General features: G+C 41.3%; 1 protein-coding gene across 1 annotated transcript in view; it reads right to left on the reverse strand.

Annotated features, from left to right (window-relative positions):
- Positions 1 to 14454, reverse strand: part of LOC117354634 (zinc finger protein 850-like) — a 45800-nt gene that overhangs the window by 24130 nt on the left and 7216 nt on the right. Inside the window, exon 3 of the mRNA XM_033932455.1 lies at positions 12038 to 12157. Within this exon, the coding sequence (XP_033788346.1) occupies positions 12038 to 12157 (120 nt within the window). The remainder of the gene's footprint in view (positions 1 to 12037; positions 12158 to 14454) is intronic.

The following is a 14454-nucleotide window of genomic DNA, read 5'->3' on the forward strand; positions in this document are numbered from 1 at the left end:
TGTGGTAGGTGGAGTTAGGGAAGGAACTGGTCGTGTTAAACAGGTTTTATGTGTTTTTTGAAGAGTAGAGTTTTAGTTTCTTTTTTGAAGGTTTTGTAGTCTGTGGTCGTAGATAGCAGATTGGTGATTTGACTGTTTAGCTGCTTTGGTGGTCATTAGGTTGTCATATAGTTTTCCTCTTTTGACATTTTTGGTTGGTGGGTGTGTGAATAGTGAGTGGGTTCTCCTGTGCTTGGTTGAGGAGGATTGGGTTAGTCGGTTGTTCCAGTAGGTTGGTCTTTCTCCATTAATAGCTTTGTATAGTAGGCAGTAGAATTTGAAGTGTATTCTTGCTTGTATTGGGAGCCAGTGTGAGTCGTGGTATGCTTCTGTGATGTGACCATATTTTTTCAATGAGTAGATGAGTCTTAGGACTGTATTTTGTATTGTTTGTAATTGCTTTATCATGGTTGCTGGGCAGGAGAGGTATAGTATGTTGCAGTAGTCTATTAGTCCAAGGATAAGAGATTGTACCAAAAGTTGGAATTGTTTCCTGTTGAAGAATTTTCGGATTTGTCTTAGGTTTCTCATAGTCACGAATGAAGTTTTTATTACTTTGTTGATTTGTGGTTGCATGGTACAGCCTCTGTCGATCAGTACTCCAAGAAGTTTTAGTGTGGGTTGAATTGGGTATGATATCGAGTTTATTACTAGGTTTGTTAAGGTTGGAGTTTTGTTAGTTTCTGATTTGTCATCCATGTTTCTACTGTTTCAAGAGTTCTGTGTATTGTGCCTGTCATGGTGGATTCTGGGTGGTCGAAGGGGAGGAGAATAGTGATGTCGTCTGCATAGCTGTATGAAGTTATGCCATGTTTGTCTAGGTAGGAGCTGCGGGAGGCTATGTATATATTGAATATTATGGGAGAAAGAGGTGATCTCTGAGGAACTCCGCAGGGGTTGGACCATGGTTCTGATTTATCTTTATTTGTTTTAACCCTATAGGTTCTGGATTGTAGGAAGCCTTTAAACCATGCAAGTACCTTGCCTGAACTTTGAATAAAGGTCTGCATTAGATATGTTATAAACTGTGGTTATTAGGAAGTTTCTTCCGTGATGATGAAACATAATGGCAGATAAAGGCCAAATAGACCATCTAGTGTGCCCATCCGCAGTAACCATTATCTCTTTCTCTCTCCGAGAGATCCCACGTGCCTATCCCAGGTCCTCTTGAATTCAGACGCAGTCTCTGTGTCCACCACCTCTTCTGGGAGACTGTTCCATGCATCTACCACCCTTTCCGTAAAAAAGTATTTCCTCAGATTACTCCGGAGCCTATCAACTCTTTTTTTTTTTTTTTCCATGAAAATTTATTAGGTTTTCAAGAACAGATAACAAGAAAATAAAGAAAAGGTACAAAGTACAGCGGCATTATGCATTTACAGAAGGAAAAAGGCAAGATAAAGCTTCGGAAGCTCAGGTACATACATTTTGTAGATACGTAGATAATGGAGACCATCTCATTGATATAGATTGAAACTGGCCTCTCTTTCTGTACAATTGTAGCTCATATTTTTGATGCTGCAAAACCATATTCCACCAGTGATGAACATGAAGTAGATTGGATGATTTCCAATTTGAAAGAACCAATTTTTGTGCTAATATCAATAATATATCAAAGAGTTTTTTATGCTGATCTGCTATGAGAACATGCGGAGATTGAGATTTAAACATTACTATTGAAAAAGATAAGTCATCTTCCAAATGGAAAATTGATTTTATAATATTCCATACATCAGACCAAAAGGAATGAGTAAAGGAGCATTCATATAACATGTGGATGATGGAACCAGGGTGTAGTTTACAATTCCAGCAAACATTAGAGGAACTGAGGCCAGCAGCTTGAAGCTTATAGGGAGTCCAGATTGCTTTGTGATACAAAAAGTACATAGATTGCAACGCACTGGCTGAAGACACTGCTCTTATGGTTTTAGACCATAACAGTGACCATGATGCAGTATCTATTTGACAATCACAATCTCTTTCCCATATTTCCTTGAGCACTAAAGTGGATGGTATGTTGTTCGTCAGTAATAGTTTATATAATCTAGAAGCAACATGTCCTGTTGTCAAATATTGTGAAGCTAACTGGGGAAGGGTAGGTTGATGAGATTGAAGGGAACTAAAAAACGGTGTGGCAGATATACAATGACTAAGTTGCATCCATTTAAAATAAGAAGAAGAAGGAAGGCCAAATTTAGTTTGAAGAATATTAAATGGGAGCAACTTATAGTCTGTATCTAAGATATCTTGAAGGCAAAAAACACCCTTATCTATCCATGCTTTCCAGAGAAAGGGTTTCTTATTGATAAGAATGTTAGAGTTAAACCACAAGGAAAGAGACAGTGATTGAAGATATGGATGATCTAAGTGGGAGTCAAGTTCCAATAAACATTGTGACGTCTGTTTTAAAATGGGATTGAGGAGACTAACTGTAGAGGTCGTTAGGAGAGCTGAAGGAGGAAGTGGTTGTATAGCATGTTTTTCCAATTCAAACCATATTGGTAAGTACATATCATTTTCTGCAAACCAATAGAGACCTTGGTGAATGATGAATGATTTATGGTAGGTAAGAAAATCAGGAAAAAGACCACCACCTTTATCCCTAGTTTTCTTAAGTTTTTGTAAAGCTATACGCGGTTGTTTATTCTTCCAAAGGAAGGAGGACAAGAGTGAGTCAAGCTTTTTGTAAAAGACGGCTGGGAAAAGAGATGGAATCATAAGCAGAATGTAGTTTATTTTGGGCATTAGCATCATTTTAATCGTTTCAAGATGACCCCACCATGATAAATGTAGAGGGTGCCAAGAATGGATCAGGGTCTTGACAAGTTGAAAAATATGCTGAGCATTAATAGCTATAGTATCTTCAATAGATGTAGTAAGTTCAATACCAAGATATTTTAATTTTGTAGGGGTCCATTGGAGATGGTAGGGCTTAATCATGGAGGAGTTGGAGTAGTGATTGAGAGGGAGAGATTCTGTTTTGTCTTGATTTAGCTTATATCCTGAAAAAAAGGAGTAATCTGCAATAATTTGAAGAAGCTCTTTTAGAGAATTCTCAGGATTAGAGATGTATAAAAAAACATCATCTGCATAAGCAGAGAGTTTTACTTCAAAGGAATTGTATACTATACCTGAAATATTTGAGTTTTGTCTAATGCGAAATAGCAGGGGTTCAAGCGTGAGATTGAATAGATAGGGAGACAAGGGATATACCTGCCTGGTTCCCCTATGTAGTTGAAAAGATGTAGAAAGGGTATTATTTGCAATTATTCTAGCAGAAGGATCAGCGTACATAACTCTAATCATGTTAATAAAAGAAGATGGAGCACCAAACCATTTTAAAATAGAAAAAAGATAATTCCATTCAATTCTATCAAAAGCCTTTTCGGCATCAAGCGAAAGGGCAATAATAGGATGTTTAGAGTGTTCAGCAATATGTGCTAAATGAAAAAACAATCTAGTATTATCAGTAATTAGCCTACCAGGCATGAAGCCTATTTGGTTTGGATGAATAACTTTGTGAATCATTAATTTGAGCCTATTAGCTAGAATTTTTGCATATAATTTGTAGTCTACATTTAAAAGTGATATAGGTCTGTAGTTCTGTACAAAAACAAGATTTTTATTTGGCTTTGGCAAAACAGTGATGATAGCTTCGGAGAAGCGTGTATTTATGACATTTTCAGGGGTCAAGTACTGAAATATATGGTGGAGGTGATATATTAAATCATTTTGGAAGATTTTATAAAATTCCGCTGGAATTCCATCTGCTCCAGGAGATTTGTGAGACGGTAGTTGTTTCAAGGCAACCTGTAATTCTTCTATCTCAATAGATTTCTCTAGGATGGATGTATCAGTTGGAGACCAGATGGGTTTATCAATTTCCTGTAAAAAGGAGGATAAGGAAGATGATATTGAAGGTGAGTCAGACTGATACAACTCTTTATAGAAGGTTTGAAACTCTGTAAGAATCTCAGAGAAGGAAGTTACGGTTACATCATCACGAGTTTGAATAGCAGGAATCTGGATTTTATTTTTTTTCCTTTTTAGATAGGAAGCTAGCATCTTACCACTCTTATTTCCCTCCGCATAATACACGGCTTCAGTCATAAAGATTTGCATTCCAGCCTGTTTAGAGAGGATGGAGTTATACTGATATTTAAGTTGACATAAAGTATTATACTGGAGAGGATCTTTTGTAAGGGAGAATTTGGTTTCTAAGGTTGAGATTTGATTCTCTAAATCTGTCAGAGCAGATTGTTCCAATTTGTGTTTATGGGAAGCGAGAGAGATAAATTCCCCTCTTAAAGAGGCCTTAAAAGCTTCCCACGTTGTTAAAGGATTGGTATCCAAATAGGGGTTTTGTTCAAAATAAGCATTAATAAAATTTTTTATATGTTGCACAGTCTGGTCATCTTCCAGAATTGAAATTGGCATTCTCCATAAAGGGGATTTAGGAACAGGATCAGGAGTCCAGTTTAGAACACAGGAAATTAAAGAGTGATCAGATATAAGTATCGGCGACATAGAAGAATTGATAAGTGATTGAAGAAGATGTTGTGATATGAAAATATAGTCTAGACGTGAAAAACTATTGAATGATATGTATATTCTCTAGCAGAAGGATGCTGAATTCGCCAGGAATCCGCAAGGTGTAGTTGTGAAATAAGTGAATGAAAGGATATACGAGATTTTAGCGGGGTTATTTTAGTAGTAGATTGTTTATCAATATGTAGATCAAAGGGGATATTGAAATCTCCTGCCAAAATAATTGGTAGTGGATCAAAGGTCTGAATCGTGGCAAGGAGGTTTAAAAAGAACTCTGGAGAGTCTCCATTGGGTGCATAGACATTTATCAATAGGAATTGGATATTACGCACCTCTAATTGAGCTATTATCCACCTACCATTGGGATCTATTACCTGTTTAATAATGTGGGGTTTGAAAGATTTGGAGAATAGGATAGAGACCCCTCCTTTTCTCCCAACGGAAAGAGAGTCAATGGCAGATTCAATCCAAGGGCAAGATTTGGTTAAAACAGAAGTGGATGAGAGGTGAGTTTCTTGTTACATGATTATATCCGGGTGTTTTCTTTTTAAATGTAACAGTATTTTCTTTCTTTTAATGGGATTTTTCAAACCATTAATATTCCAGGAGACAACAGTGACCTGGGAGTGTTTTGTCAAAGACATAGAGTTAAGTCCCGGTTTTAGAAAAGATGGAGTTCGGTGTGCGCGCTCAAATTGTAGCGAGAGGTCTGATGTAATGTTAAGTAGTTTCGGAAGAGAGCTAGTTAGATATTCGATCAGGTCTGATCCTTCGGCTTGCTCTTTCAGCCCGATTAGTCTAATGTTATTCCATCTATTACGGTTACAGAGATCTTCAAAATCTTGATCCAGCTTTTTAAACCTCTGCTGCACTCGTTCTTCAAATTGTGTAAAGGAGAGCGCCGCCATGTCTGCCCTGCTTTCCAGAGAGTCAACACGTGCTGCGCATGCAGCAAAGGAGGCAGTAAGTGAGGTTATTTCGCTTTTAATTTCGCAGGTGATATCGTATTGTTTTGTTATAAGATCCTTTAAAGCTCGTAGTTCGTCTAGAACTGCATCAGAGGAAACATAAGCAGACTTACTGGTAGACGGTTTCTCCGGGGAGGGAGGGTCATGCTTTGTTCATTTAGATCCAGAGTTTGGAGAGGTCTCAGATTTGGTGGATTTATTAGCAGACATCTCAAAAGGAGTTTGAGCCAAAATCCCCAAGATAAAACAGATTCGAAGACTTGCTCCGTGCCGATATTCTAGAGCTGTTAGGAGGAGAGAGGAGACTATGCGGCCATCTTATCTCTTGGCTCAATAGCGCCCCCCGAGCCTATCAACTCTTAACTTCATCCAATGCCTTCTCATTGCAGAGTTCCTTTTCAAATGAAAGAGACTTGACTCATGCACATTTATATATGAAGGTATTTAAACGTCTCTATTGTATCTCCCCTCTTCCACCTTTCCTCCAAAGTATACAGATTGAGACCTTTAAGTTTGTCCCCATATGCCTTATCATGCAGACCACACACCATTTTAGTAGCCTTCCTCTGGACTGACTCCATCCTTTTTATATATTTTGAAGTTGCAGCCTCCAGAATTGTACACATGGCCACAGTCAGGTCAAGTCTGTGTCCACTTTAACATACAAAAGGGAGAACTATCTAGATAAAGCTAGGACAGCAAAGAGACTCTCCTGAGAGGAAAAAGGGGAAGAAAGTCCCAAGGACTAAGCAATCGCTATTCTGGGGAAAAAGCTTAGAAATTTGATGGCATATACTATCCCCTCCTCTCCTTAAGAGATCTCATGTGCCTCCCCCACACTTTCTTGAATTCAGACAGTCTTTGTCTCCACCATATCGACTGGGAGCCTATTCCACGTATCTACCAACCTTTCAGTAAAAAAAGTATTTCCTTAGATTACTCTGGAGCCTATCATCTCTTAACTTCATCCTATGCCCTCTAATTCGAGCTTCCTTTCAAATGATAGAGACATGCCTCATGCACCTTTATGCCATGTAGATACTTAAACGTCCCTCTCCTGCTTTTTCTCCAAAGTATACATATTGAGATCTTTAAATCTGTCCCCATACACCTTATGAAAAAAAACAATGACCCTATTAATAGCCTTCCTCTGGACCGACTCCATCCTTTATGAAGGTGAAGCCTCCAGAATTGTACACAATATTCTAAATGAGGTCTCATCAAAGTCTTATACAGGGGCATCAATACCTCCTTTTTCCTACTAGCCATACCTCTCCCAGTGTACTCTAGCATCCTTCTAGCTTTCACCATCACCTTTTCAACCTGTTTGGCCACCTTAAGATCATCACATACAATCACATCCAAGTTCCACTCTGCTGTCATGCACATAAATTCTTCATCCCCCTCCCTTGGATTTTTGCAGCCCAAATGCATGACCCTGCATTTCTTAGCATTAAATCTTAGTTGCCAAATTTCAGACCATTCTTCCATAAGGGCTTGCAGTTACAGTGTCTCTCTTAAACACTGCCAACTCAAGTTGGTGGCTTTTTCCTCCTGCCTACGTCACCTTAGAGCGCTTAGTCGGTTCTTTAAATTCTTACACAGCAGCATTCGCAGCATCTGTTCTGACTGAATTTGGCTATTATAGATTTAGGTTATTATGCGCCCTTGATACTAGAGATTTAGTTTACAAGAAGGTAATCTTTAATAATAATAATAATAACTTTATTCTTATATACCGCCAACAATCTTGCGATTTACAATAAAGAGAAGTGGTTTACAATAAAGAGAAACTGTAAATACAATATACAGCGAATTCCTACAATAAAGAGAAGTGGTTTACAATAAAGAGAAACTGTATATACAATAAAGAGAAACCGTACAGACTCCTAATGCAGGCCATTTGGCTAAACACAGCCCGTGTCGAGTCAATTGAAGATTTAGAAGAAATGACATAAGTGCACCATTGGTGTATTATGTTTATTTAGGTTGCCTTTGCTGAAACCTGTTCTCTCCACAAGTCAGGGATACCAGTCACTTCTTATATGCACAAGCTCTCTTTCATGGCCTGCTCCTTTAGGCCCATGGCGTAAATTTGGTCTATCCTCCACCAGGGCAACTCAACTACCTTGTCCTCTTCCTAAAATCCCCACCGTTCGTTTCCATATTCCACAATGAGCATTACTTGGCCCTAACTTCCCAAGTCACACTGTCAACTAGGTTATAAGATAAACTTATCCTACCTCAAATCTGCTTTGACTTCTATCACTTTCAGAGGATCACTCTTTGCTAAGGCCACTCTTCTTCCACAGGCTCTTCCTAGGTACTGCAGCCCTGCTTGCCACACCATCTGCATTTGGGGCCCCTTCCATCTATTCAGCCTCAGGGCATTTAAATGTCTCTCTGCCTGATTCCCTCCCTCCTTTGACTCAGGGTTGACTCACCAACCCTAAGGTGGCTTACTCTTAGCATCAGTGAGCTAGCACCCCCTAATGTAAGATGGCTCAACTGCAATATCAATGAAGGACTGCTCTTCAATGACACAGTGACAGATACTGTCCTACTACATGTACTGCAGAGATGGCTTCCGCCCAGTGGAACAACAGCTTCAACTGGGCACTCTTGGCACCCCCTTGTCTGTTGACATTTGCCATTGCTGTGGCATTGTCCGAGAAAACCCTGAACGTTTGCTTAATAAAATCTTTTTGAAAGTCAGCAGAACTAGACGGATGGGCTCTCAGCTCTAATCTGAGATGGTAACCAGTGTCCCTGGGTGACCCTCGCAAAAGCCTCTCTAGCCATACAGGCTGGCATCCGTTGTAGCACCTTTGATAGGATGCAGAGAGGCAAGCTCTTGGCCAGCATCTCCGCCCAGAGCCAGCAGTGCAGACTTTGAGACGCTTCCAACATCCAGGGTAACGTTTGCAGGACCAGCGAGCCAGGAGAGCCCTCTGGAGAGGGCGTAGGTGAGCTTTTAACCAAGGCACCTTATCTATGGTCGCTACCATGGATAGCATCATCTGAAGGTATTTGGGGATTTATATTACTAGTGATCTGAGGAAAGCTTATGCAGAAATTTTCACTGTATTGTTGGGAAAGTCACAGGACTTATTGGTACTTTGGACCAAATATCCTTTGACTTTGAGGGGTAGAACTGCACTGTTTCCCAAATGGATTTATGTAATGCAAACTTTTCCTATGTATGTGACCAATAGGGATCTCGGTCTCTATCATAAAGTCTTGCGCAAATTTCTTTGGAACAATAAAAAACCCCAAATGACTATTGCGCAGCTCTTCTTGCCAATGGGGGCGAGGTGGCTTGGCTTTTTCGGATCTGAGAAGATATAATATAGCTTGTCTCCTTTGACACTTGGTTGACTAGATAAAGAATATTCAGTATTACATGCCAATGACTTTGGAACAACAGCTGATGGCACCAATGCACTTGTTATACTATCTTCATGCAAAAAGACTTCATCGGATATTCCCTACTTGCTCCCATCCTCTGTTGAAATCTATGAGACAGTGTTGGCAATGGTTGTGTAAATGCATGCATTTGCCTTTTACATCCACCATTTTACTACCCCTATGGGGGAATCATGATTTGGACCTGGACACATCCAAGTTTTATTTGCACCGTTGGACTGACCAGGGCATATGTTATGGGCGGGATGTGATGAATGAGCATGGACTTACTCTTTCTTTTCAGGATCTTCAAGCTCGAGATGCTTTGCTGGCCAGAGATTGGTTGTCTTATGGCCAAGTTTCTCATTATCTTCACTCCCTGAACTCCAACACCTTCAATGAAGATAAGACGGATATGGTCTGGGAAACTGACACTATCTAGACAATCCAGGACCAGCCTTTCTTTTCACCAAGTTAGTTTGGGCAGTTATACTGTGCCCTGGGACTATGATGCTATGACAGTTGTGTGGAATCAAGATCTTGCCACTTCCGAATAGAGAATGACACAGAGAAAAAAATTTGTCCTCGTCACCGCGACTATCGACCCTATCTCCGCGACCACTGTCCCTGCTGCATCCATACAAGGTTATTCCTTCCTTATAAATCAAAGTTCTGGCAGCTGAACTAGAGAAAGATGTTCAGCTGGCAAGAGTTTTGTTTATAAATTGTTATCAACACAATTTATACCTGTATTTTTCACTCCATAAGATGCACCTCACCATAAGACGCACCCCAGATTTAGAGAAGGAAAACAAGAAAAAAAACCATTCTGAACCAAATTGTATACTAATATATACCCGACACCTTTAAATTCCGTCTCCCAGCCCCCCCCAATCAATCAATCATCACTTTTCCATACCCCCAGCACCTTTAAATTCCATCCCAGCCCCCCAGCAGCACCTTTAAATTGTGGAGGTTGGTGGACGGCTGCCTGATGATTGTTAAGGCCAACGGTGCACTAATGCCTGGGCCTGCGACACTTCCTAATTGTGCCGGTTGCTGGTGCTTCACTGGATGGTTGTCTGCTGTTTACCGGCATGTCGGGGCCAGCAGCGTACAAGTGTGATGCTGCTTGGTCGTGCGCCACTTCTCTATGGCTGCCTCAGTTTCTTGTGAGGAGCTAGTGAGAACTGAGGCAGCCATTCAGAAGTGGCATGCGCCCATGCAGCAGCGCGCTTGTGTGCCGCTGGCCCCGACATGCCGGTAAACAACAGGCAGCTGTCCAGCGAAGCACCAGCGACCCCCATCTTCTTCCCTCCGCTCCCCCCGTAGTCTGGCATCTCTATCTTTTTCCCTTCAAGCATCTTCTCCCTACTCTCTGTTCCCTATTTCCCTTCAGCATCTTCTCTCCACTCTATCTTTCCCAATCCCCATTTCCCTTCAGCATCTTCTCCCCACTTTGTCTTCCCCATTTCCCTTCAGCGTCTTCTCACCACTCTGTCTTCCCCCATTTACCTTCAGCGTCTTCTCGCCACAACCCTTCCCTCTCGCCACCTCACCGCCCTTCAGCACCCCTTGCGAGGCTCAAAAATCTCTCTCCCCCTTACCTTCGTGGGGCGTTAGTAAAGTAATTTACTCGAGCCAGCCGAGCCTGCCTGCAGTCGCGTGTGTGTGGGCGGAATCTTCTCCTCTGATACAACCGGAATTTGCGTCAGAGGAGAAGCTTCAGCACACACACACGCGACTGCAGGTAGGCTCTGCTGGCTCGAGCAAGTTACTTTACTAACGCCCCACGAAGGTAATGAGATAGATTCGGCCGGTAGGTAGGCAGGCAGGAGGGAGGGGGCGGTGCACGTTCCCTCCCTTAACTGTGGGGACAAGGACATTCACCACTCCATGGGGCGGTGGATGGCCTTGTCTCCGTGCCCGCAGTGAGCACCCCCCCCCCACCGTTTTGGCTAACATCCACCGTTTCATTCTCTAATGGCAGGATTTGCTTCTCATCCATGTTGCCCAAAGTGCCAGTCTACACCAGCTGGTTTGTTCCATATGTTCTGGTCTTGTGACCGAGTGCAAACCTTTTGGTCCTTTGTCTCAATCTACAGATGATATTACGACGCAGAATTCCTCTGCAGGCGGATGTTTTCCTTTTTTCTCAATTTTCTTCTTTGGGACTTTCTAGGGGCATTCTCAATTGTTACAAAAGCTTCCCTGTGGAGACAGGCTGAAGTACCTACTGTTACCATGTGGAGAAATGAGGTGTTTCTTTTGTTAAAATATGACTATTTGGACATTAAACATGGTGGTACTGGGCTTTGGAGGAAATTTTGGGCTATTTGGGCACCTTTTTGGGACAAGTTATCCTATAGAGCCTGAAGTGCTCACCTGAACTTTTGACACTGGAAAGGGGTGAGGGATGGGTTGGGAGAGGGAGGGGAAGTTTAGGTCTGTTTTTAGTCCTTATGTCTACGCAAAGAACCATGTGATACACTTTCTTATCATTTGTTTTCCATTCGAGCTATGTTTACGAATGTTGTGTTTTTGTATTGCGCCTCTTCTAAATAAAAATGTTAAAAAAAAACCCCAACCAAACACCTTCTTTTCCCTGTTCATAATAATGAAATTGGACCGTCTGGGATCTACAAGATTGTGGAAGACATTTGGATGCTGATAGCGGACAAATGTCCACACAGAGCCTACAGTGATGGGGGGGGGGGGCGGTGGGAGGGATGACAGTCTTCTTTCAGTTTTCTGTACTAGAAGTAGGGGGTCACTGTGAAGGAATAACGCGGCTGACGCTGGTTTTGTCAGTTGGTTGGTAAAAGGAAAATAGCATCGCTTCTAGAATACACAATTTGTAACCTATAATGTGGGTATTGTTGGATGGCTTTGAAGTGTTTAATACAATATGTGATTTATGGTTTGAATAAATAAAGATATTTTCACACAAAATTGATCTTTGGCCCTCATTTAAGGACCTGAATATCTCCTGAATGCTGAGATAAAGATGAGCCAGGTTTGGACATTTAGGTTATAATGCCACAATTTACCCCAGTCCCTCTTATTACTGCACTCACCTGAGCAGCTGCTTATCCCAGATTCTTTTTCCTCTGTTCCTGCCACATCCCTGACGTACGGTTCTTCCCCTCGTTCAATATGGGATATAATGTCAGGAGTGATCGTAGGAGAGCCTGTTCCTGGGGGAAAGAAAATTTTGCATTAGGTTTCCCCAAAATATTTATTGTTAGATGTCCTCAAATTCAAGACTCTCTGCTCTATTGGAGTGGAGTGAGATAAGAGCCGGAGATATATGGGAACGTTTCACTGGTTTGGTAATGACACATGCAGTAGCATTTTAGGCAACTTGCAGGGATCTCAGATGCCACTTCAATATTCCTACTATAAGGCTGTTAGTCAAAGCAGAGAAAATCAAGGGCCTGAACTACTGAGTGGAATCTACCCTGGAGATCTGATATTTCATGGAGATGCTGGAGTCAAGAATCACTCCAAGATGTGCAATTTATCAACTATTGCAATAAGGAAATTGCCGATTTTAAGGGATCTTGATATATCAGGAGAACGATGATCAGATATAGGATGCAGGTTTTGGTGACATTGAGCTTCATGAAATAGTCATTTAGCCAATGTTCTATAAACTGTAGGTGCAATTGTAACTCGATAATTGTCTCATCAATGTTATGTTTGATCTTAGCCAGGAATTGGATGTCATTGGTATAGAGACAGTAGACAATAACGAGGCCCTTAAGGAGGCTACAAAGTGGCAGGAGAAAGATATTGAATAGAAAAGACAAGACGATGAACCGTGAGAATAACATAACACTGGTAATAAGATCTGTTAGAAAGGAAGGATTGAAACCATTTCTGTATTGTGCTCGATAGGCCAATGGAAAGAAGTCTATTTAGCAGCACTTGGTGGTAGATAGTATCAAAAGGCAGCAGAAATGTCTTGGCTGACCAAGAGAAAACATTTGCCTTGACTAAAACCTAGTTGGATAAAGTCCAGGAATGGCAGTAGAAGGGTCTCAGTGTCATGACCAAAACAGAAACCAAATTGATAGGGGTAAAGGATAGTTATTATGCAAAAAGTCAATTAACTGATCAAAAACTACTTTCTCAAGATATTTAGCTAGGAATGGCAGAGAGGACATAGGTCTATAATTATCAATAGAATTGGGACCCAGGGAGGGCTTCTTAAAGGATCGAGGATGTTCCCATCTTGTTGATTATATCAGCAAATAAAGGGGCAACCCACTCTAACAAAATTTCAGCCCAAGAGCTTGCAGATTTCTTCCTCAACAAAGTCAAATTGGTCTAATCAGAAGTTGCAAAGTTAGCCACTCCAAACACTCCCCAACATAACCCTACAGAATACACTGAACCCATAAAAACAAACCAAATCTGGACTTCATTCACTAACCTTTCCATCCCTGATACCACTAAACTAATCTCAAAACTAGCCTTGCAAACTAGCCCCCTAGACAACTGTCCTCCATACCTTCTTTCAGCAGCTCCGTATCAATTCATTAACTGGCTCACCAACCTACTAAATAGTTCCCTGAACCAATGGCACCTTCCCAAAGAAATGGGTAACATGGCCTTAACCCCTATACCGAAAACAGCCCAAGCAGATCTCTCCATATCATTTTACTACATGCCGATTGCTGGCATTCCAATCCTCACTAAATTCCTTGAGTCCCTGATCAGCAAGCAGTTAGCCATTTATATAGAGCAACACTCCTGCCTTCATACATCACAATACGGCTTCCAGAAAAAAAAAAACCCATAGCACCGAGCTCATCATTACTCTAATCACAAAAATCAAACAGCTGCTAAGTTCGGGTCATCAGACAATATTATTCCAATTTGATATCTCCACGGCCTTCGACTCAGTGGACCACCAACTATTCCTAACCAAACTTGCAGAAATCGGAATAACAGGGATTGTAATGAAATGGTTCGCCGACTTCCTACAAAACCGAGAATACATGGTCAAAAAGCAAGAAAAATAGGCCAACCCTTGGAAGGCTTTCTGTGGCAACCCACAAGGCTCCCCATTATCCCCAATCCTATTCAATTTATTTATGAACTCGCTGGGACACATCAAAATGGAAGACGAAACCATACTGTTCTATGCCGACGACATCCTTCTCCTCATTCCAATAATCTATAACCAACCAAATATCGCTGATAAAATCTCAAACAATATAGATAAAATCCAAACCTGGGCAAATATCAACAAATTGAAACTAAATGCCACCAAAACCATTGGTTTCCGCACTGCACAACAGAATGGCATGTCCAATCTCACTCTTCCATCGGGCATCACTCTCACAATGGAAAAATCCACCAAGGTACTCGGCTGCACTCTCTCAATGGAACCACAAATTTCTAACCTTTGGAAAAAGACCATCTTACACACACTATGCGTCAACTGCGACTCACGAGACCATACTTCCACCCACATCACATCAGA

Source organism: Geotrypetes seraphini, chromosome 2, assembly GCF_902459505.1.
Source record: "Geotrypetes seraphini chromosome 2, aGeoSer1.1, whole genome shotgun sequence".
NCBI classification, from domain to species: domain Eukaryota; kingdom Metazoa; phylum Chordata; class Amphibia; order Gymnophiona; family Dermophiidae; genus Geotrypetes; species Geotrypetes seraphini.